Source organism: Haplochromis burtoni, unplaced genomic scaffold (genome assembly GCF_018398535.1).
Source record: "Haplochromis burtoni strain Fernald_Lab_line unplaced genomic scaffold, NCSU_Asbu1 Contig_51, whole genome shotgun sequence".
Taxonomy (NCBI): domain Eukaryota; kingdom Metazoa; phylum Chordata; class Actinopteri; order Cichliformes; family Cichlidae; genus Haplochromis; species Haplochromis burtoni.
In genome coordinates this window covers 2060455-2083174 of record NW_024582412.1, presented here as the reverse complement: position 1 = coordinate 2083174, position 22720 = coordinate 2060455, and the positions used below count along the sequence as shown (strand labels likewise).

Below are 22720 nucleotides of genomic sequence, written 5' to 3'. Positions count from 1 at the left end.
TTATGATAGTCACAATCTTTATGATCACCTTACATCCTGGTTGGATTTGCTTCAATAAAACATCTCAAGGCCACCTGACATCTGATTGATTTTGATTCTGACTTCACTTCCACATTTGTTGATTCAGCATCATATTAGTGAGGGATGCTTGGGCCTAAAAAAAAATCACCTAGTACCCAGTTGAATGAAATAGATTCAACAGACTGCTGGAAACATTCCTCAGGGATTTTGCTAAGATCATACAGATCTGCTGGCCATATGTTGTTTACACCGAATTCTGACCCTACCCTCCGAATGTTGCAGAAACTGAGACTCTTCAGATCCGGCAGCACTTCACCAATCTTCTATTGTGCAGTTTTGGTGAATCAGTGTGAACTGAAGCCTCATTTTTGTATTTTTAGCTCACAGGAATGGCACCTGGTTTGTTCTTCTGCTGCTTATCGACCTGATAGATTGCCAGTTTCTGAAATACCAGCCTGTCTCGCACCGATAACCACGCCACGGTCAAGGTCACTTTCATCACATTCTTGATGCATGCTTAATCATCCAGGTCAGTAAACCCCAAAAAGTTGATTCTGTTCATTTGGACGTTGCATTTTCAGTGGGAGAGCTGAAACGTTTATCCACCTGAAAACGCTACGTCCAGATGAACAGAATCAACTTTTTTTGGGGTTTCATCACATTCCTCGTTCTGATGCTGTTTGAAATTCAGCAGGCTGTCTTGATCATATCTACCTATCTAAATGCATCAAGTTGCTGCAATATGAATGGCTGATTAGACATTTGCACTAACAATCAGCAGACCAAGTGTACCAAGTGACTGATTTTTTTTATTTTTTATCATTTTTACTTCTATTATTACAAACATAAGCTTTAAAAAAATAAAATAAAATAAAGAATGTGTTAAGAGCACCAGAGCACTTTCCCATAAACTGCTTCATTGATTACAAGAGGAAAAAACACGATACCCATATTACATATCAAACATGATTTACATTACACTGAATTGGTACATCATCATGTTTGGTATTTCATGAATCAATTTAGGCCACAAACTGTTCAATGAAAACAGATCTACAGACCCATGGATCAACACTACAGCCAAACCAGTGATGATTGGTTTCACTGGTTTGGTTCTGCTTTGTTTTGTCTGCAGGCATTTTTATATCACACTTACTCTTTTCTATTTCTATCTTTTCTATTTCTAACACTCAGGACCTAAAAACACACCCTGTTTCGTGAAACCACTCCTCTTCCTGGAATTATCTGAACCATAAAATACCCTCCCCCTTCTTCCTGTTTGCCCTTTGATCAACATAACTTCCTGTTTTCTGATCCTTCCAAATATATGCCAGAGTGCAGACAACTGACAAGATAGCAAAGCAAGAAAAAGGAACTGAGTTTTGGTTTGGATCGGGTGGCAGGAACTGAAACTCTCACACACGCACTCTCTCTGAGGTAAAATGGCGCAGCAAGGAATTCAGCTCGACCAGGACAAACTCTGCTGTTCCATCTGTTTGGATCTACTGAAAGATCCTGTGACTATTCCCTGCGGACACAACTACTGCATGAACTGCATCAAATGCTGCTGGGATAGAGGTGATCTGAGGGAGATCCCCTGCTGCCCTCAGTGCAGACAGGCCTTCATACCAAGACCTGCTCTGGTGAAAAACACCATGTTGGCAGAGTTAGTGGAGGAGCTGAAGAAAAGCGGACTCCAAGCTCCTCCTGCTGATCACTGCGATGCTGGATCTGAAGATGTGGCCTGTGATTTTTGCATTGGGGAAAAAATGAAAGCTGTCAAGTCGTGTCTGCAGTGTCTGGTCTCTTACTGTGAGCAGCACCTCCAGCCTCACTATGAATCTCCTGCCTTCAAAAAACACAAGCTGGTGGACCCCTCCCAGATGAGGATTATCTGCCCTCGCCACAATGAGGTGATGAAGATATTCTGCCGCACTGATCAACAGTGCATTTGTTATCTGTGCTCCATGGATGAGCATAAAGGTCACTGCACTGTCTCCGCTGAAGCAGAAAGGAAAGAGAGGCAGAAAGCACTCGGGGCAAGTCATGAAAAACTCCAGCAGAGACTCCAGGAGAGAGAGGAAGCCAAGAGAGTGTTTCAGCAGGAGGTGGAGGCCATTAATCACTCTGCTGATAAAGCTGTGAGGTGCAGCGAGACGATTTTCACTGAACTGATTAAAACGATTGAGAAAAGAAGATCTGATGTGACCCAGCAGATCAGACTTCAGCAAAAAACTGAGGTCAGTCGGGTTAAAGAGCTTCAGGAGAAGCTGCAGCAGGAGATCTCTGAGCTGAGGAGGAGAAACACTGAGCTGGAGCAGCTTTTCCATACGGAGGACCACACACAGTTTCTCTGCACTTACACCTCACTGTCACACATCAGCGAATGGACAGATTCACCGAGCATCAACATCCGTCCTCTGCGCTACTTTAAAGATGTGACAGCAGCTGTGGCAAAAGCCAGGGATAAAATGCAGGAAATGTTTAGTGATGTTTATACCAACATCTCACAGACAGTGAGTGAAGTGGATGTTTTACTGCCACAACCAGATCCCAAAACAAGAGCTACATTCTTACAGTATTCCTGTCAGCTCACACTGGATCAGAGCACGGCAAACTCATTATTGATATTGGCCGAAGGGAACAGGAAAGTAACAGGAATGCCCACTTTGCTAGCGGCAGTGCAACTGGCAGTGGATTTATATGCCAACAAACCAGAATCACATGCTTTCACTAACAGGTTTCAGGTGCTGAGCAGAGAGACTCTGACTGGACGTTGTTACTGGGAGGTGGAGTGGAGCGGCGGAGGGGTTACAGTGGCAGTCACATACCGGGATATCAGCAGGAAGCAGCAAGAAGAAAGTGAATTCGGACACAATGACAAATCCTGGGCTTTGCAATGTGTTGACCAAAGATGCTTTTTCAAACATAACAAAAGAAAGACTCCCATTTCAGTCTGCCGGCCGTCCAGAGTAGGAGTGTACCTGGATCACAGAGCAGGCATTCTGTCCTTCTACAGCATCTCTGGCACCATGACTCTCCTCCACAGAGTCCAGACCACATTCACTCAGCCCCTCTGTGCCGGACTCGGACTAGATATGGGATCCACTGCTAAGCTGTCTGACCTCAAATAGACTGGAGTTATTTAACAGCTGGTGCGAGTGGATAGAAGCTACACTAATCATGATGATGTTTGTTATGCTTCTATGATCATTTCTTTGACTAATTACAGTAATTTGTGGGAAGTTTCGATGCATGCTCAAACATGCAGGTAAGGAAGTCCCAAAAAGTTGATTCTATTCATCTGGTTGTGGTGTTGTAATTTGTGGGGTCAAAATACAGAAATACTACATATTTCATAACTTCATTTATGTTTCTAATCATATCTCATTAAATAAGTGTCCCTGTACTGGGTGCTTATTCGTTTAATGTTTCTTTAGGTGTGTTAATAGCAGAAGAGCAGAAGAGAAAAGGTGATGAGGGTCACTGAAAAGCAACACTCCATGATCATTAAGCCTTATTGGTGTGCAAAGTGTTCATGATATAAATGGGTACATGTATATTTCGTACTCTGTTCAGCTGCGCTATGTGGACATTCTTTATTTTCCAGTGTTGATGCTGCCTATGGGGGTGCGCAAGGGGGAAAGTGGTGGCAGTCTGGTCTGATCAGGGGGCAACATGTGACCCCCTTTGCACGACAGGAGGTGGATCTCTCTCCTGAGGGCTTCAGCTTGCTGAGACTGCTTTATCACCAAGTCTTGGAGATTCTGGATAGCCTCCTGGTCTGTGCGTCTCCTGTAGTCCTGGAACTGTTGTCTGCCCTGGATACATTCACACATATATAGATTATAGAGTATATGGGCAAAGTAACACATGATAGCAACAAATATTTTGTATAAGTCTCTGGATCTGAATGAGAAAAGCAGAATTGCATAATTATAGCGGGATTCACTTTTTATCCGGAACAAAAATGAAATATTAACATATTAAAAGTATTTATGTTAAACGACACTATTAAAATAAACTGCATTATTTGTTTATATATGTGTGTGTGACACCGTGGATCCCAGGCTCATCAGCCTTGCACATTGTTTACCATTTTCTTTTGGCTGGTGCTGAGTTTAAGCTGTAGCTCCTTCTTCTGTTCATTCAGACTCGTTGCACTGCGGAGATGCTCCGTATTACACGTGGTCACCTCCATCACAGCTTGACGTGCTTCTTCTACCTTAGCCTGAACACACACACACCCCAAGTAGAAGATTTTAAAAAAATGTAACCCGAAGTGGTTTTAAAATGTTCACTTTGCAAATGATCAAAACAGCACAGATGTAGACATCTCGCACACACACAGATAAGCATACATCCCACTGTCTGATCTCCTTGGCGTATGCGGCTTCTTTGAGGAGTTTTTCCTGCTTCAGCTCCTCCAGCCTCCTGTTCCCTGATAGCATCTGCAAAGCTTCCAAATCCACGAGCCTCCCAAACTTTGTTCTCATCAACTCGTTGCATTGCTGGTCCAATGCTGCACCAAGATACAAGCAGGCACCCAACAGCACAGATTAACAAACACATGATCAAATCGACGCATGAAGAAAGTCACAGGAATATTTTCTTGAAGCCATGTGGCAAATCCTGCAACACAAATCTGGATTTGTTTTCATCTGCATGTGTGTTTTCTTTTAAAGCTAATGTCTACATGTGACCTGTGAACTTCTCGTATATCTTTACACTTCAGCTCTTCCATGTCAGAGACTCTTACTCTGGATCGTGGCAGCCATGTTTCTGCGGTCGTGGATGAGCTTGGTGTGCTGCTGGCGAGCTTGACGGTGCAGATCTTTCTGATGGAGCTTTTCCCCCTGCAGCTGCTGGATGCGCCCCTTCAGCCTGTCCAGCTCACTCTTGTCCAGCACCAACGCCTCATTCAGATCTGACGGCACTGAGCCATTAACAACATACTCAATCTGGAAGACGCAGGGTGAAAGTGGAAGGAAGGAGAAAACAAAAAGAAAAAGTTCAAGAACTTCTGTAATATAGACTAAACTGCACTGTAACCATTTCTTTTAAATAAAACATCACAAAGTATTGCATGGAAGTCTATTATGGTCAATATTCATAATAAAAATCTGTAAAATCCATGAAAATGTTTTGTTTTAATCCTGTTTGGCTTTGGATCAATAAAGATCAATAAAATCACGCATGCAAAAGAGTGTTCTTCTACTTCGTTTCTTCATTTGAATTTTTGTTTTATTCACTTCATTTAAAGACTTAAACATCTGTGCGACTCAATAACTCTACGAGGACAAAAAAAAAACATGTACACAGAATGTTTTTTAATGGCTATTAAAATTTGTGGATATTGTGTGATCGCCACGGTCCAAATGCCTATTCTGAGAAAAACCTTTTATTTCCTGCAATATTCTTTTAAAATTTATAATTTCTAAAGTGTATTTTTAATTAACATACATTTAATTTTTTAATTAAAAAAAAAAAGGCAGGATTTGTATAGATTTTGTAAAAGCTTGGATATTTGGTGAAATGGACTAATCAATTGTTTTTGTAGAGACTGAGCTGGTTGTACTTTCTCACTATAAGTATTTTTGACAGCAGGCAGACAATCATCTGTTATGTGTTATCATGACTTGCTTGAAGCAGTTTTGTCACCAGAGAATATCCAGCATGACATCCCATTTACCTGGTGCAATCTCAGAGGAACCACAACATCCAGTTCACTGATTTTCTGCAGTTTCTCCCTGTTGATTAAATCCAAGTCGTCTTCCAGTGCAGCCCGGCTGCTCTTCACCGATTTCTCCTGCAGAGCAGATCAAATCCACGCAAAAACACAAGCACAATAACATGAGTGCAAAACACATGAGTGATAACAAGAGCAAGGTACAGAAAGCACAACAGTGATGAAAACCGATGAGTTTGACCTTTTTTGCGAGGCTGTCGCTCTCCTTCTTCAGAGCTTCAGCGCTCTTTTTCTCCTCTGTTAACAGTTCCTCCAGGTCCAGTCGACGTTCACGCAGCTGCAGTGTGTTCTCAAACAGCTCAGGTTCACAGCCTGAGACACACAAACACAGACTTATGCTTAAAGTCAAATTAAAGAGACCTGTTTTCAGGCTGAAAAATGAAATGACCTGAAATCTGTCTTTAATGGTGCATTTCAAAGTACTGAAACATTTCTGTGCTCCTGCTGGAACAACAGAAAAGTTTTCACTGTTAAAAAATTAAAGGAGATGAATGTTTTTCACCACTTTACTGACCTTCAGGGCAAATACTGTCATTCACAGCAGCTCCTCCTTCTTCACTGTCATAATCATCATCCCAGTCATCGTCTTCTTCAGAGTCTCCATCACTGTCTCCATCACTGTCCTCTTCTTCTACAAACACACACTGTGATCATAAAGTACTGATGCACACATCGTTACACACACTGTGTTACTTTCCCTCACCTTCATTTCCCGTCTGCTCCTTCTTCTTCACACGTTTGATCTTCTTCTTGAAGACTTTGGTCAGAAACTCTTCATACTTATTGTTTTCCCCGAGCGAAGCCTGGAAGGCAGCGGTCAGAGCCTTCTCCCTCTCCTGCAGCTTGGCTATGTCTCTCCTCTTCATCTCCAGCTGTTCATTGCACTCTCCCAGCTTTGACTGTGAGTGATCAGAGGAAGGAAGTGTGAGGACTACAATAACTGCAGGTCCAGTGTTGTGCTTACACAGTTTTTTGGCAAATATTGATTTCCAGGCCACCAGTGTTTGGCAGCAAACACTACACAGTTATTGTAGTTATGTGTGGAAAAAATGAATTGTAAATTTGAGTCACATATCTGATAAAATCTTCATGCTTCAGGTCTGTTTTCAAGTCTTTTTTTATCAATTTAAAGTAAGTCAGTGTTATTTTAAAGCACATTTAGCAGCAGAACAAATAAAATAAGGAATGTCACTGTAAAATAGCAATGTATGAAGCCACCAGAAGCATCAAGAGTACAACAACTACTGATGAATGCAAGTGACAAGCTTTCTAAAAGCTGACAATTGTGCTGACCCTAAACAAACAAACCACTTGCTTCCACGTCTTCCTGTTATGACAGTCACCTGCATGCCCTCTGACACTAAAAACCTCCTCTTTCTCTTTCTCCATCTTTAACATCTACCTTTCAATAAGCCCAACATCTCTCCTCTGCTCGTCGCCAAATGAGCCACTCTGTTTTATCCCTAAACTGTCCATTCAAAATAACGATGCATGTGGATGCGCATAGGTGAGCTAAAACATAAGAACGCTGCTATATTCTTTTAAGCAGATTACTAAAGCGTATTATTAAATAAAAACACCAACTCCAGGCTAATTCAATCCACCTACTGTGATGCTGTTCTCCTCCGTAATGCAGGTGTTGAGCTTCTCATGTAAGCCTCCCTCTCTCCTCTGAAATTGTTTGAGGAGCAGCATCTCCTGAAAGAGCGTCACCAGGCGGAGGTCAGCCAGCTTCAGCCGCCAGTCCAGATGCAGCTTCTGTCGACACAGCAGCTGCAGCTCCGCGTCAAACTGACAAACTGCAGTCTCCATCTGAGGATAAAATCCATCCCCACATCAGTTATTATCCAGAAGACATTCCAACTAGTTATTCAGTTAAAAATCAAATTAATGACAATGACCTCCTCCAGCAGAGTGTTCTGCTCATGCAGCAGTCTGATCTCCTCCTCCTTCTGAAGCTCCTCCTCCAGCTCGCTCAGTTCAGATCCTTCGTCCACTGGTGTCTCCTCTTCTTCTCTGGTTACAGATGAAACAGACAATCTGGGAGTTTCTTCTACATCTCTCCTCTGCTCTTCTTCCTTTTTATCCTCCTCCATTTCTTTCTCCAGCTGCTCCAACAAACTCGCTGCTCCCTCCTGCTCCAAATCCCTAAACCTTTTTAAAAACAAAACATAAAAAATCTACAGTTTTTGTTTTCTAATGTTTTTCATGTCATTGTAGCAACAATGTCAAGCAAACCAACTGAAACCATTTAAAGTTTTGGTTTTCAGAGAACAGCCATCCTCTGTACCTCTGCTCCCTCAGTGACCGGTATCGCTCCAAGGTGGAGTGGCTGTACCACAGCTTCTCCTCTGGCACTTCCTCTGTTAACATGTTGGGCAGGATGGGTGGAGGCCAGCGGAGATGAACCGCCAGGCGCTGCTGGACCTTCTGCAGCCGCTGAGCCAGAGCACGCAACCAAGACACCAGACGAAGTTTGGAGTCCCGCAATGCCACGATCCGTCTGTTCACCTCACTCTGCTTTTCATGCATCTAGTGATGATGGAGTGAGTCATTAGATTATCCAGATAATTTAATAATGACATTTAAGGACCATAATTATATGCCTGCACGTAGGTGTGAAATAGATAGCACAAAGTATATTTAAAGCAGATGTGAACATCTGGGTATTAGTGTGAGTTTGTACATTTTCCTCCAAGGAAATCAGTTCTTCTCTCTTCATCTCAGCGTTCACCCTCCGGTGTTTCACCCCGATGTAGTCCCCGATGTTCTCTTTGGCTTCACGGATGGCTTCCACGTCCTTCGGATCTTCATAGTCCTCACTTGGTTTCTCTGCGTAACTGAGACACCAAAAATCCAAATACATTTTTGAACCAGCATCTTAGTTATCATTTAAGCTCCAGCTACTCCTTAGTGGGTTAACCTGACACTGCAGAGTCACTCACATTTGTGCCCATTCCTGCTTCTTCTTTTCTATTTTGGCTCGAGCTTGCTCAGCTTTCTCTGCAGCCTTTCGAAGTCTCTCTTCCTGACGATCTCCCAGCTTGATCTTGGCTGTACGAATCACTGGGTGGCATAACACCTCCTCCTCTGGATGCACACAGGTGACAATGCAGGTCAAGATATATCTTTGATGTGTAAAACAAAGACACAATCACTTTCTTACCGTCAATTTTGGTGCTGCCTTTTGCAGTCTCTGCTCTGACTTTCCTACAATCTAGTGCAGCATCTCTGTGTCCAACAGGCTCTCTGGTTGTGCTCCGATGCCTGACCTGAGCTGAAAGCTCGGCAGGCTCCGGTAAATGGTAAGTGGAGACTCTGTGGCTGGTCTGGATGGCAACCACAGTGACCATTTTTCCACCAAGAGAGTCCCTGAACCTGACATCAAGCATAGGTGTTTGTCATTTGGCTACATACACTATTCTAAAGATGCACGCTCATATTTCACTTGGCCAAAGTTTCAAGTAATGTAGTCTGTGCAGGTCAGTGGTCAAGTCAGGAACACAGCTTTGTCCCACCAGCTGTTCAAGCTTTCTGTTTGAGGGGCAGGCAGTCAGAATCAGAACAAAGCTGGCTGAAAGGGACGCTAACCTTAGAAGGAGAGGAGCTAACACTTTGTTTCACACCAAAAAGGCTCTTTTTAAGACAAATTACTATTTTTTTGATTTGTGAATAATATAAATAGTTGTAGAATACAAACTTGCATGTACCAGTCCTGTAGTTTTTTGAGTGCTATGCTGCAGCGCTCCTGCTCCCAGGCTAGCTGCTTCCTGACCTCCATCACGCGCTGGGCCTTCAGCCTCTCTGCCTGTTTGTAACATCGCTGGTCCAGCTGCAGCTCCTACAGACACACAACAACACATACATCTAACAACAATCTACTGTGTCTATCCCTTAATAAAACATTCCAGATCAGATTATTTTTCACATCTCATTGAATCTCAGTTTCAGTGGCAACGCAGCTGAATTTCCCAACTCAGGGATAGTGCACACATACACATCCCAGATTTGCATTTGTACCTCAGGTTTCAGGCGAATGTGCTCCGACAGATTCTGGTTGTCATTCAGCACTTTCTTAAATTTCTTCTGGAGTTCACTCAGGTTCTTCTGCTTTTCAGAAACCTTTAGCTCAGCCTCCTTTTGCAGTTGGTCATTTTGCAGCTTTTGCTTAGCCATCTCTAAGCTGGAACAAGGAGACATTAGAAAGTTAGAAGAGAGAAAACTTGATACTTTTCATGAGCCACAGCAAAGTTTCATTGTGAAGAGTCAAGCTTTCAACACCCCCACTTTGGCAGTTTATAACATGATGTCACGAGCTATGAATCCGAGGAACCCTGCACGCTCATATTCTGCCTACTTGTCAACCCTGTAAAGTATGTGTAACTCTGATGTCCAAAATAAACATAATGCATTAATAAGACTTAAAAGTAGTGACTGAGACCATTAACTCATCAGGAAAATGTTTACTTAGGTCACAGATGTGTTGGTTGTAAGGTTATTTTCGTTCTATGTCTTTGTGAAACAGGAGTGTCCTTCTACTGGCCATTAGAAATAATGCAGGATTAAGGTATCTTCATGTTTCAGATCGGGTGAGCTATGTCCATCATATACAGGTGAAGCTGAATTTGAATATCATGCAAAGTTCATTTATTTCACTGATTCAACTTAAAAGGTCAAACTAATATATGATATAGACTCATTACATGAAAAGCAAGATATTTGAAACCTTTATTTTTTATAATTGCTTCAATAGCGGCCTTCAGCTCTTCTGCATTGTTCGATCTCGTGTCACTCATCTTTCTCTTGGCAATGCCCCATAAATTCTCTATGGGGTTCAGGTCAGGTGAGTTTGCTGGCCACTCAAGCACAGTAATCCCATGGTCATTGAAGCAGGTTTTGGGTACTTTTGGTAGTGTTGGCAGGTCCCAAGTCCTGTTGGAAAACAAAGTCAGCATTTCCATAAAGCTTGTCTGCGGAAGGAAGCATGGAGTGCTCCAAAATGTCCTGGTAGATGGCTGCGTTGAGTCTGGACTTAATAAAACATAGTAGACCAACACCAGCATGACATGGCTCCCCAAATCAACACAGACTGTGGAAACTTCACACTGGACTTCAAGCATCTTAGATTGTGTGCCTCTCCATTCTTCCTCCAGACTCTGGGAACTTGGTTTCCAAATGAGATGCAACATTTGCTCTCACGAGAAAAGAGGATCTTCGACCACTGAGCAACAGACCAGTTCTTTTTTTCATTTAGCCCTTTTTCTTCCACACCTTTCCCTTCCACATAACTTTCTATTAATGTGCTTTGATACAGCACTTTGGGAGCATTCAACTTCTTCTGCAATTACCTTTTGAGGCTTTCCCTCCTTATGGAGGCTGACAATGATGGTTTTATGCACAACTGTCAGGTCAGCAGTCTTCCCCATGATTGTGATTCCTACTGAACCAGACTGAGAGAGCATGTAAAGGCTCAGGAACCTCATGCAGGAGTTTTGGAATAATTAGCTTATTACAGTGTGACACTTTGAGCCTAAAATATTGAACCTTTTCACAATATTCTAATTTTCTGAGATTTTGAATTTGGGGTAAGCTGTAAGTCATGAGTCTATATCATATATTAGTTTTTACCTTTTGAGTTGAATTACTGAAATAAATGAACTTTTGCATGATATTCAAGTTTTTGAGTTTCACCTGTATATACAGTTTATGAGAGTCCCAAAAAGAGAAAATGATAGATATACAGAGGAAGAAATTATTAATTGATACAAAATTATAACTAAACTTGCTATTTATTCTCACCTGTAGGCTGCTGGATCTTCAATATCCTCAGTCTCATTCCCAAGAGTTATCTAAATCATGCAAAAAAGATGATATTGATACAACCTCACACATATAAAACAATTTTATTAAACATTTTTTTAATTTTTTTTTTTTTTTTTTGGGGGGGGGGGGTCTGTCTTCTACTGAACTGTTTTACTTGGGAACACGTGACCACGAGTTCAGCATTTAGGCCTATAAAGTGCCCCTTTAAACTTAAACTTATGAACTAGCTCAATTTTAGTCCCTTACAAACTCAAGCTGATTATTATATAACTGGTTTAAAGACAATACGCCATCAAAATGTGACCGACCTTGGGTGAAGGAATCTTGGCTCTCTTTCTCTGCAGGCTTTGCTGCATCTCCTCCGGAGGAAGCAGGCTGAAGGAGAAGATGTTTCCGTCATCTCCCGCTGTCAGCACAAACAGGTCGTCGTGGCTACAGCGGATGTGTCGCAGGTGTCCATACTGGTTGTCGTGGACGCTGAGAGTCCAGTATGCCTGCATGGAGGTGAGGCTGTGATCACCAGGCTGCAGGGGATAAATCCTGATGGAGCCCGAGTTCATGCCGCAGAGAAGCAGCTGTCTGTTGGAGCTACAAAGAACCAGGAATTGCACTTCAATCACCACCCTTTTCATTCAAAACATGTAAAGTGTAAACAGCTGCACAAAAGTTTAGAAAAGCTCGTCTGTCCTCAGGCTACCTGAAGGTGATGGAACAGATGGGGTCATCCTCTGCGTTATGTACAGGCAGAAAGCTGAATGGTTCATCCTGCCGCTGCTCAGGATCCTCGTCTTGATTCTCAGAGAACTTACAGTGATATAAGAAGCCTGAGTCAAAGCCTCCCTACAGGGTTCAGAGAGACAGAAAACAGTTAATCGTGAAGAAAAAAAATCACACTTCAGGATATTTACCTATATCTCATCAACTTCCAGAGGTAAACAGATATCATTAACTTCTTGTTGATGAATGTGACTGTAATGTGTGGCCATTGCATTCAATTACACTAAAGCAGACCTTCCCAAAGTGTGGGGCCCGCCCCCTCTGGGGCGCAGAGCCATTGCGGGGGGGGCGATATGAAAAGGGAAACAAAAAAAACAAAAAAAACAAGGCTTGGACGCTGCTAGTACTGGACGCCCACAAAAACGCAATGCAGGAGATGAAGCATTGCTGAATACACTGTTCCAATAAATAGTACCGGTAATGTCAAAGTATCTTACTGTGTATTTTACAGTTTGTACTGTCTTTCTAGAATATCATTAAATTTACATAAGTAGACTGTGATTTTACATGTCAAAGGTAAAATAACATAACATCACTGTAAATATAGTAAAACACAATTTACTTGTTTTGTAAATATATTTTGTTGTACATATGCATATTTAGATTGTAAAAATACATTCACAAATGTATCATGATTTCACAAATATCTGTCTGTTATTTGAAAGATTGAACTGTTGAATTCAAATGTAATGCTATGGAAAAGTATATAACATGATTCCTATAAGCTTGTGTTACATCACATAAGTATTATGATCATTGCTATTTAAGGCGATTGTGGCTCAAGAGTTGGCAGTTCACTTTGTGATCAGAAGGTTGCCGGTTCGAGCACCGGCTCAGACACTCTCAGTATTGTGTCCATGGTCAAGACTCTTCACCTACTGGTGATGACCAGAGGGGCCGATGGTGCGATATGGCAGCCTCGCCTCTGTCAGTCTGTCCCAGGGCATGCAATCCATTATTATTTAAGCCAACCGTATATTTCTGTACATTTACGTATTATGATTCATATTGCCACATTCATTGACCTTGTTTATAGGTAATTTCATTGTTTGACCACGTTAAAATGTTCCTAATTTAATGTCTAAAAGCACTTGGAAAAGGCAGAATCCCATGTAAAATTAGCGCAACAAACTCTATTTTCATTACTGAAAATAACCGTATTTTTATGGGACAGTTATTTTCTGTTATTTTACGGTCGTATTTTGGCGCCCCAGCTGCCGGAATATTACCGTTCTTTTAAGATGTTTTTTTAACAGTATATGTTTCCAAACCAACTTCATTCTAAGCCAAAGACTAGAAAATATGGTGAAACAAATCTTCCCTTTGGTTTCACCTGCACAAATGCCAAGGTTGGTCTCCCCTGCATAATTGATTTTCCCTTTGTCAGGAGCACAGCTGGGCTCTCCAAATCACAGACAAACAGTATCCTACAGCTGTTTATGTTTTTAAACCCATTTTGCACAGAGAGGCATTTTTTGAAAAATGTATTGATAGCAATGTTGAATATTATTACACATGAACAAAACAACTACATGTAAAATAATTACACCGTGACGCCTCTGCCTTTGTAAATGGAGGGACAGTAACCGCGTGTAAATGTAAGCATGTAAAACCTGAAGACAGTCAGATTCTCTATCTGCCATTCTGCAATTCATCTCATGTAAACAATAACGTGGCGCACAGCGTGACGTGAAAAAGGGCACATACCTTTGACGTTGCGTGATGAACTCTGTATTCCTCGTCCGCACGTAAACGCAAAAAATGAGTTTTAAAAAATCTCAGTTTTCTGTGATTCTAAACGCCGTTTATGTGTGGACAAAACAGCTGAGTTTTCAAAAATACCCGTGTAGGTGCAGATATAACGTAAAAGAGTTAGTAGTTTATTTTCTTACTACCTGTCATTTATTGCAGATTACTTGTATTTGCTTAATTGCTTACTAAATGTTTGAGGTGTGAAATAAACCGCAATGGAGCAAAATATGGGTGTGTGTGGTTGGAGGATGTGTTTGTGCGTGCGTGTGCGTGCGTGTGTGTGCGTGCGTGCGTGTGCGTGCGTGCGCATGGAAGGGGGGGGGGGTGAACATTTTTCTTGTAAAACAAAGGGGGGCCCAGCAAAAAAAGTTTGGGAACCTCTGCACTAAAGACTCTCAGAGTGTACAATATATTTGAAAGTGGAGATGAGTTTTCTAGTCTTCTTGTTTTTGGACTATATCTGATATTGCACAATGGTTTGTTTTTTGAACAGATTTGATAGCTATCAAAAAAGATTTGGTACCTCACCCTTTTTAACTGTGAATTTTACATGTTTTTACTCACTGACAGCAAATGCAGGTTGTAGTCTAGTTTATTTTCTACTTTTGTGGGTGAAGGAACTTGGTATCATATTCCTGTATGACTGTAAGAAACAGACACATTATGGGTGTGTGTGTGTTTGTATGCATACCATGGAGAGCCAGAAGTGTCCAGGCTGTGAATAGAAGCCACAGCAGAGAGGACTTGGTGGATCAGGGATATAGATAGGAGGTAATTCTTCCTTCTCCTCTTTTTCTTCTTCTTGCTCTACATCCAGCTTTTTTGTATCTTTTAACCGTTCTTCTTTTGCTTTCTTCTTCTTCTCCTCCTTTATAGCTTTATTTCTTGCAAAATCCTCCTCTCTCTGAAACACAGAATTTAAAATGCAAAACATCTGATCTGAAATGACGTTTCCATTCATATTCGAGCAGCAGTTCTTTTAAACAGAGTAAAAAGGCAGGAAATAAAGAAACACCGAGTACAAAAACACAGTTAATGGAGCCATAAAAGTTAAGAACAGCGATAATTCAAAAAGGCCACACAATTAACCTTAGCCACAGTCCTGGTAGATAAAGTTAGTGGTTACACATCCAAGTAGTAAAACTTACATACTTAAGATTTTATAGCTGGTTAACCTGCTCACAGTTACTGTGAACCTGCAAGCCTCTTCACAAACCACTTCTGTCACAGGTCAGCTATTGCTCACTTGGAGCATCTGGACTTCTTTAAGTTGCCTAAAGACGTTTCACCTCTCACCACCCAGCACAGAGCTGTACTGCCAAAATATGAACACTCGCAGAAGTGAATGTTGATCTTTCTTTACCTTAGCGGTGCTGACGAAAATGAATTTATTTATTCAAACAGACTAAAGTCAAGAAAGACCACTTTCAGACCTTGATTCGAGACTTGATGCTTTTAAACTTGAAGGATCTTCTGGGCAGCTCTGACAGATGAAAGGTGTTGGTTGGTTTCTGAGTTGCCAGATCAGGACTGTGCACCTCAACCACATGACCGCTCTGACACAGGATGACCAGATTGTTATCGTTCTGTATAAAAACGTACAAAAAACAACGTTATGCAAATCTATCACAGAGACCCTTCACATTCACAGCAGCAATGATTAAACACTGAGCTTACGTGAGAATGCGGTGACCACTCCAGCGCCTTTACCGGCTCAGGGACGTGGATAAAACCGATGGGGTTGTAGTTCTCTCCAACAGTGAAGAAGAACACAGTGCAGTCAGCACTCTGAGGAAAAAGATCAGAATAAGAAGAGATATCAGAAAGATACAACAAACACCAAAACTAACCTTAGACTGATAAAGTGTCTACAGAAACTTTACAAACTTCATCTCTAGCTAGCTTAGCTCTAGCTGAACTTTTAATGGGTGGAAATTCCTTCTTGCCAAAGCCAATAAATGCTGACAAAACCTAACTTTGTGTAGCAGATGAATTTAGCCTATCTGAAGAAGCCTTGTTACTGGTACTCCATATTATATGCTTCCACAGTAGTAAACTAGAAAACCGCTTACCCCTGTGGCCAGGATCTCTCCATTTCGTTCATATGCCACAGCTGTAACAGCAGCATCATGTGGTTTGAAGGGCTGTCTAAGGCGCAGCTCGGCATCTCCTTCGGGGCTCTGTCCTGTGATAGTTTGCAGCCTCTGAGGGTTGTACAGCTCCAGCAAGCGAACTACTCCATTCTCAAAGCCGGTCACCAGTAAACCTCCACTCTGGCTCACCTTAAAGCCAACACCGGAGCCATTGTTGAGCCTTTTGAGTCACACTGGAAGAAGAATTCTGTTTTCACTGACACACTCACCTTAGCTGGAGCCCAGCAGAGAGCAGTTCCTCCCTGATTAAAGCGTCTGGTGGTCAGTTCTCGTTTTGCCAGGAAGTCAAAAACTTTGACAGAGCCTGGATGACATGGACAAAATAGCAGCTCTTACAGAGTTTGAATGTGTTTTCACATATATAGTATATTTATATAAACTATATATCTATAGTATTAGCACTTGAGAACAGGCATGTGTGATTTTGGTGATTTTTCTAATATCTACTGACATGAAAGTGGTTCCAAATCTGGGCCCAATAGCTTTGGGGTGTGGCGACAGTTTAAGTGTAACAGCATTTTTCTTTGAAATGCATGGAACTGCTAGTGGTTGATTGGCCACTAGCACTGAATCAATGGAAAAGGAGAGCATGGTACAGGTATGTAAGCACACATGGACTCACAGTCCAGAGTGGTTGTTGCCATCAGGTGGGATTTCTTTGATACGTCCAGGCCTTGAATCATCCCACCATGGAACGAAAACAGGCACTCTGGATCAGGACTCTGCACACAAAAGACTTTATTACACAGGCCGGAACCTGCGCACTGTATTATGACACACAGTGGTTTAATGAAGTTCCTATGAAGAACGGAGAATATAACATTTTGGTCTTTATCAGTTACAATCCATCCATTTAGAAATGCCTGCACTATTACTTGTTCATTCAAATCCCCAATAAACAAATTGCTGCATTTACATAGCATCTCCATAGAAACAAAAGATGCAGGAAACTTACTGTGTTGGTGAATGAAAGGTCCAGTTTCCAGATGGCTCCATTAGAATCCTACAAGTTCACACAGGAGAGTGATCAGGACCGAGGTGAGTGTGGATCATGTGTTATGGTTTCCAAGTGCAAACCTTTTTTTCTGACCTGGGCAAACCAAACGAAGGAGTGAGGCAGGGAGCTCCTCCTCACCACAGAAGAGAGGCACACATTGCGTCCGACCACCAGCTCATTATTGGGCTCCATCTCAAATCTAATGCCGTCACTGTTACTGTCAGCTGTGTTGATCCTCTCAAAGTCCCAAACCTGATGGGAAAATTTTACTTTTGCTATTTACACATTGATACAATTTTACAACTAGAAAGAAAAAAAGAATGGTATTGATAAAAATGGTCATGGTGAAAATATTACAGAAAATTGGTTGTACTGTAAGCACCAGGATTATCTTAAAAGAGAATGTCAGCATTTTTTTTAAATAACTGCTTGACATGATCTCAATAAATCCATCTGCTCAAATCCACGCTCAACACAAATTCCAGTTTCTTTAAGAGAAAGAGAAAGTGCCTCTATATTTCTACTCTAGCCCTTAATTAAAAAATGTATGCTTGTCCAATAAAGTACTAATAATTTAAAATAATGTATTTTAATCCACTAGGGCAATAGTCCCCAACATAGTTTCCGAAAGAATAATCATTTCTTCCTTCTTCAGAAAAAGGTCATTGTTAATTTTAGCTGTACAAAATTGACTTGCAGTGGCAGTAGCCTCCATCAGGATCAAGCATGTTTGGCATGTGGTGGAACAAGCTGAAGGACAAGAAGTATCTGCTGGCAGTTACTACTGTTCACACCCAGGGGACACATGGCCATGCTCTGACAGGTCAAATGTTTTTGTTTTTGGCAAAATGAGGAGACTCTATGGTTTAATGTTGTGATTGGTGTAGCAAGGATCTTACCCTGACAACACCATCAGAGCCAATCGTCATCAGCTGTCCATCTTCTAGGGAAAACGGCTGGACCGTCCCTGCATGACAGGTCCGGCCATCATTACGGCAAATCTCCACCTTGATGGTGTTCCCATCCCACAGCAGCAAATTGCCCCAATCTGTTCCTGACAACACCTAAAAGGAGAAGATGAGGTGAAATATTAATTCTCTTGTACAGAGCCAATCTCGCAAAAGTTCATCTTCATTTTTTTGCTCCAATGTCCCTTGCGAGGCTCCATACTCTTGACTAAAACATGAAGTGGTATGTAAATACTTCTTTCTGAGTGTCACCGACCTCTCAAAGGACTTTAGACTAAAAGCTACATTTACCCATACTTTCACACAGAGCTTTATTTCATGCACTTGTATAATTCAATCTACCTCTTATCTACAGTTAATAACAAATCACCTATTCACTTTAATTTACACATGTAATCAATACTATAGTTGTAAAAAAGTAAAATTCTTGCTTTTTATCTGGAGACTTCACTACATGATGTGTGGCCAGTTTCAATTTAAATGGATTAATGGGAAGTTAAGAGGCTCTCTTGGAGGTAGCCTCTGGCTCTCGAGTACAGACCTTTCCATCAGGAAGTTCCACGTAGCCCTCGATATCAGTTGGTACAGTTTTCCCAAAATGTCCTATAAGTCCTTGTAATTTAGGACCTGTGAATGTGTTTGCCATTTTCCAAAACCTAAGAGAGAGAGAAAGAAAACAAAAACATTCGACATTGCAAAAGGGTAAAAACCTCAACTCTTCAGTCAGAAATGACTGCAGTTATTTTTTGTTATTCTGACCCCAGAGTTTACCACAATGTCCTCTGCATAAAACAAGAAACTAACTCAAAGTTGTTTTTGCAACATTTTCAGAGGACTATACTCTGACTTTACTTGATGTGCCCAAATCCAGACGTTGTGAGGATTCCTGGGTTATATGGGGAAAAGCTGACTCGATAGACCTCCTGTGAAATGGCCTTGCAGCTCAGTATCACCTCCTCCTGCCTCCAGTCCCACAGTGTCAGCGTGTAGTCAGGTGCACTCCCCACACTGGCCAGTATGCTTCCGTTGTGGTTAAACTCCACAAAACTGTACTCCCGCTCAGTACCACCTACAGACATGCAGGTTAAATCAAGAGCATCAAATAACATTAAGATAATAACTGTAAAATGAATCCGATTTACCTCTGAGGATGCGGTAAGGTCCCAATGAAGGATATTCATAGACTATGATGTTGGGCTGTTTTCCCTTCTCTGCTACAACAAAGTACTCCTTGCCAGGGTGGGCCTTTAACCACACACACACACACACACATGTCTGAGAAAATGCAGTCATCAAGTGATTAATTATGCAACTGGACCAAATGCATTTTATAATAAGGGATTGTAAATCTTCCTGTAAATACTGCATTAAAACAATTGAGGTATTAATTGTGTGTACCTCAATCATTTCTGCTTGAAAACTGTAGGTGCATAAATGTACACTTCTGCAGGAAATCTTTGGAGTGCCTACGATATAACCTACATAAGCAGCCGACCAGGTTGGTGGCATTTATCCTGGAGTTTTACATTTGATGCTAGCCGCACTGTTAAATTATAAAACTACAGCAGAAAAGTTGCTGGAAATGCATAGGAGGAATTTGCGGTAGTAGACAGGCCAATCATATTAGTTGCGGGCTGAGTCAACATGATGTGTAGTTACATTTCTAGAGAGGTGCATACTGGGTTACACCGAGGGCTTTCAGAGGAATTTGGGGTTACGGTGTAGTTGTGCCGTAGATTTCCCGCTAATGCTTAAATCCCCAGTAGCATTATTTAACTCCTCAACGTGCCTGCTGTCCGTCACAGAGATTGCAGATTCCGTGGGACAATTCCCTTGCATGATGAGTAATTTCCCCTTACCGTGATTGCTCCAATTCCCCCTCCACTGCAGGAGCGCAAGTATCTCTGCTCCTTGGTGTTCACATCGAGCAGGACGAGCATGTTCCCCGCTATAAAAATCAGAGTTCTGTCATCCAGCAGCTTCAGGTTTGCCCTGCGTCCACAGTCATAGCCAAAGGAGTGACTGATTGCATCATTAATTAAGGATATCAAAGTTAAAATTCACATCAGTGTTATAGAAAAATGTTTTTTAGCAAAAGTCCCATGAAAATGACAACTGCTTTTTTATAATAATGTATAAATATACTAATATCTCTGGCCCACATACTGTTTATACATACTATTAATTTAGAAGCATTAGTATTAGCAGAGAAATATATGACACATACCATAAGATAATGGCACTATAATGCTACTGTATTAAACAATATTACTGCTTAGTCTACACTACATATTACTTACAATATACACAACGCATGTTTAAATGTACAGTATATTATACTGAGCATTCATACTTACACATACACTTATATAATACAAGCTAAACATATAATGGCTGCAAACATCAGCACGATATAGAGTTAGGTAGTGTTTATAACATATTTAAATAAAATCGTGAGGTGTTTACATTACAATATAAAGTGCCTTGAGGCGACTGTTGTTGTGATTTGCTGCTGTATAAATAAAACTTAATTGAATTGAATACATAAAAGCTGAAGTTAAAAACTACTCAAAATAAACTATGTGCACTATTCTTATAATGGAAGGTGTAAAAATATTTTTCAGCAAAGGATACGAGAGATGCAGGAGGTTCTCTGGGATTTCAGAATCGGGTGTGATGTACGGTCTGGAGTGAAGCTCTTCATATTTGTAGTACATGTCTGCAGGGAGTTGCTTTTTTGATTGGCTCCCAGCCTCCTGCTGCATTGCTGAGTGCTTGGTATCACACTCTGCCAGGAAGGAAAGATGTGAAAACAGTTTTTAGTCACTGGTGACTTGTACCATTTAATTAACTTTATTTTTCCAGCATTTTAGCACTCATAACTTAGGAACTACAGGGGATAGCCACATGATTTTTTTTAGTGCTTAATCACATTTATGTATCAATTTTACACCCACTCCAAGTGTAACAATCTACAGCCAAGACCTTTCCTCCAGGACACTGTCTTCACAACTTATTTTCTAATTCAACCTAGGACCTTCTTATTTTAAAGTGATAGTGCTACCACCTCACAACGCAAACTTTACACTAAAGGGAAAACACTGATATCGGGTATTGTAAAATGGTTTTAGTGGAACGGGGTTTTACGTGGTGCATGACATAAAATGATCAGCAAACTACAATAACAACGAAGTATCTAAAACTGATTGGCTTTAACTTGGTACATTCATGAGAATACATGCTTTATTTACCCCAAAGTTTGGGCTACATTAGCCAAAACTACTTAACACAACCTAGAACAAAGCTTAAATAGGTAGAATGAGGACATTGCTATGTACTATAACGATGGTTAAATGTTATTTTACAGTGACATGTTGGTTATCTCTGCACACGGTTGTTATTTCTTTAAGATACATGTTTGGTTGTGCTGCAGGAAATAGGGAGTTAATGTGTGCAGGAAGGGGAGGGGGGGCCTTGTTGTTGTGTGACGGTGCGGGGCTGAAGTGAAGTGTTGTACGAGGGCACTCTCCCCGGAGTTAACGGCCCGTTTGCCTGTGTTACCGAATAAACGGACAAACTCAGATCCAACCGTCTGGTTCTTGTGAACGTTACAGTACAATAAAATTCAAAATCAAAATAAATGTCTCAATAAAGTAAAAAGAGAAAATTAGAACAAAAATACAACATTTTAAGTTTAAAATGTAAATATGTAAATTTAAAATATGAAATAAATTAATAATAATGGGTTTTCATTCATTAAAAGTTGAAATAAAGCGGGTTAATAAAGTAAATTAAAATAGCTGACATTAAAAAAACAATTATTAATTAAACCTGGGGGAAAATAGCATTAAACTGCCTGACCTTCATGTGAAGATGTCCGTGTGCTTTCAGTCTGTTCACTAACAAAAGCTCCGTTTTCTCCCAACATTTCCTGTTTGTTACCTGCTCTGTGAAACACACACAGGCAGTCTATTATTCAAAGGTATTTATAGCTTGAAATGAAGGAAATTAAACTTTAGAATATGATAATACACAATGCCACCAGATGGATTTAAAGTCCTATCTTCTGGATATGGCTCAGTAAAGTCTGTTGCTACGTTGCCGGGCAACGGGGAAAATGAGTGAGTTGCAAAGCCTTGTGGGTTATGTAGTTCTCAACCGTTGTCTTGCGTTTGGAGGTAATGGGTCGTAATTTTAAAGAAAATGACATAATTTTTACAAACATGATTAACTTTAATATTAGATTAAACTAACTTGATTTTTAAGGAATTTTAAAGAATGTCAATTTCTAATTCACATCGATGTAACCACAGTAACGAGGTCTGCCCCTTTAAATGACAGTCTGTAAACAAACATTGGCCGCGTTACAGTGGCTCAGAGCTCCACAAATCGAAAAAAAGAAGTTCACTTTTTGTCAGTACACTTTGGGACTGCACAACCACTCGAAGTGTTAAATATTGGGAGCTGAAACGAATAAATT

The 22720-nt window shown here is 41.0% G+C and overlaps 2 protein-coding genes across 3 annotated transcripts; one reads left to right on the top strand and one right to left on the bottom strand.

Moving 5' to 3' along the window:
• Window positions 1-1221: 1221 nt before the first annotated feature.
• Window positions 1222-3155, top strand: LOC102297078 (tripartite motif-containing protein 16-like). The gene has a single exon (XM_005921674.3). The coding sequence runs from the start codon at window positions 1464-1466 to the stop codon at window positions 3153-3155; it is 1692 nt and encodes a 563-aa protein (XP_005921736.1). The 5' UTR covers window positions 1222-1463.
• A 131-nt stretch (window positions 3156-3286) lies between these two features.
• LOC102296561 (cilia- and flagella-associated protein 44) lies at window positions 3287-22361 on the bottom strand. 2 transcript variants are annotated; one of them, XM_005921672.3, is made up of 34 exons: window positions 22102-22361; window positions 20875-21028; window positions 20100-20262; window positions 19383-19485; window positions 19093-19309; window positions 18782-18896; window positions 18172-18336; window positions 17366-17524; window positions 17231-17278; window positions 16898-16997; window positions 16485-16579; window positions 16195-16404; window positions 15800-15910; window positions 15556-15708; window positions 14814-15026; window positions 12291-12433; window positions 11902-12181; window positions 11570-11619; window positions 9791-9953; window positions 9481-9611; window positions 8937-9148; window positions 8716-8860; window positions 8457-8610; window positions 8061-8302; window positions 7672-7924; window positions 7379-7582; window positions 6474-6669; window positions 6285-6401; window positions 5952-6082; window positions 5714-5830; window positions 4781-4982; window positions 4383-4543; window positions 4118-4252; window positions 3287-3842 (listed from the first exon to the last, which is right to left on the bottom strand). In XM_005921672.3, exons 1-34 carry the CDS (start codon window positions 22166-22168, stop codon window positions 3621-3623), a joined length of 5331 nt encoding a protein of 1776 aa, XP_005921734.1. In that variant the 5' UTR covers window positions 22169-22361; the 3' UTR covers window positions 3287-3620. The 2 variants fall into 2 exon arrangements, with proteins under 2 accessions (XP_005921734.1, XP_005921735.1); XM_005921673.3 differs by having other exon boundaries at window positions 6285-6398.
• Window positions 22362-22720: the final 359 nt, after the last annotated feature.

Coding starts and splice junctions, on each gene's coding strand:
- LOC102297078 (XM_005921674.3), top strand. CDS start 1,464: ATGGCGCAGCAAGGAATTCAGCTCGACCAGGACAAACTCTGCTGTTCC.
- LOC102296561 (XM_005921672.3), bottom strand. CDS start 22,168: ATGTTGGGAGAAAACGGAGCTTTTGTTAGTGAACAGACTGAAAGCACA. Junction 7,583..7,671: donor AGAACACTCTGCTGGAGGAG/GTCATTGTCATT, acceptor TTTTATCCTCAG/ATGGAGACTGCAGTTTGTCA. Junction 4,253..4,382: donor AGGAGATCAGACAGTGGGAT/GTATGCTTATCT, acceptor GTGTGTGTTCAG/GCTAAGGTAGAAGAAGCACG.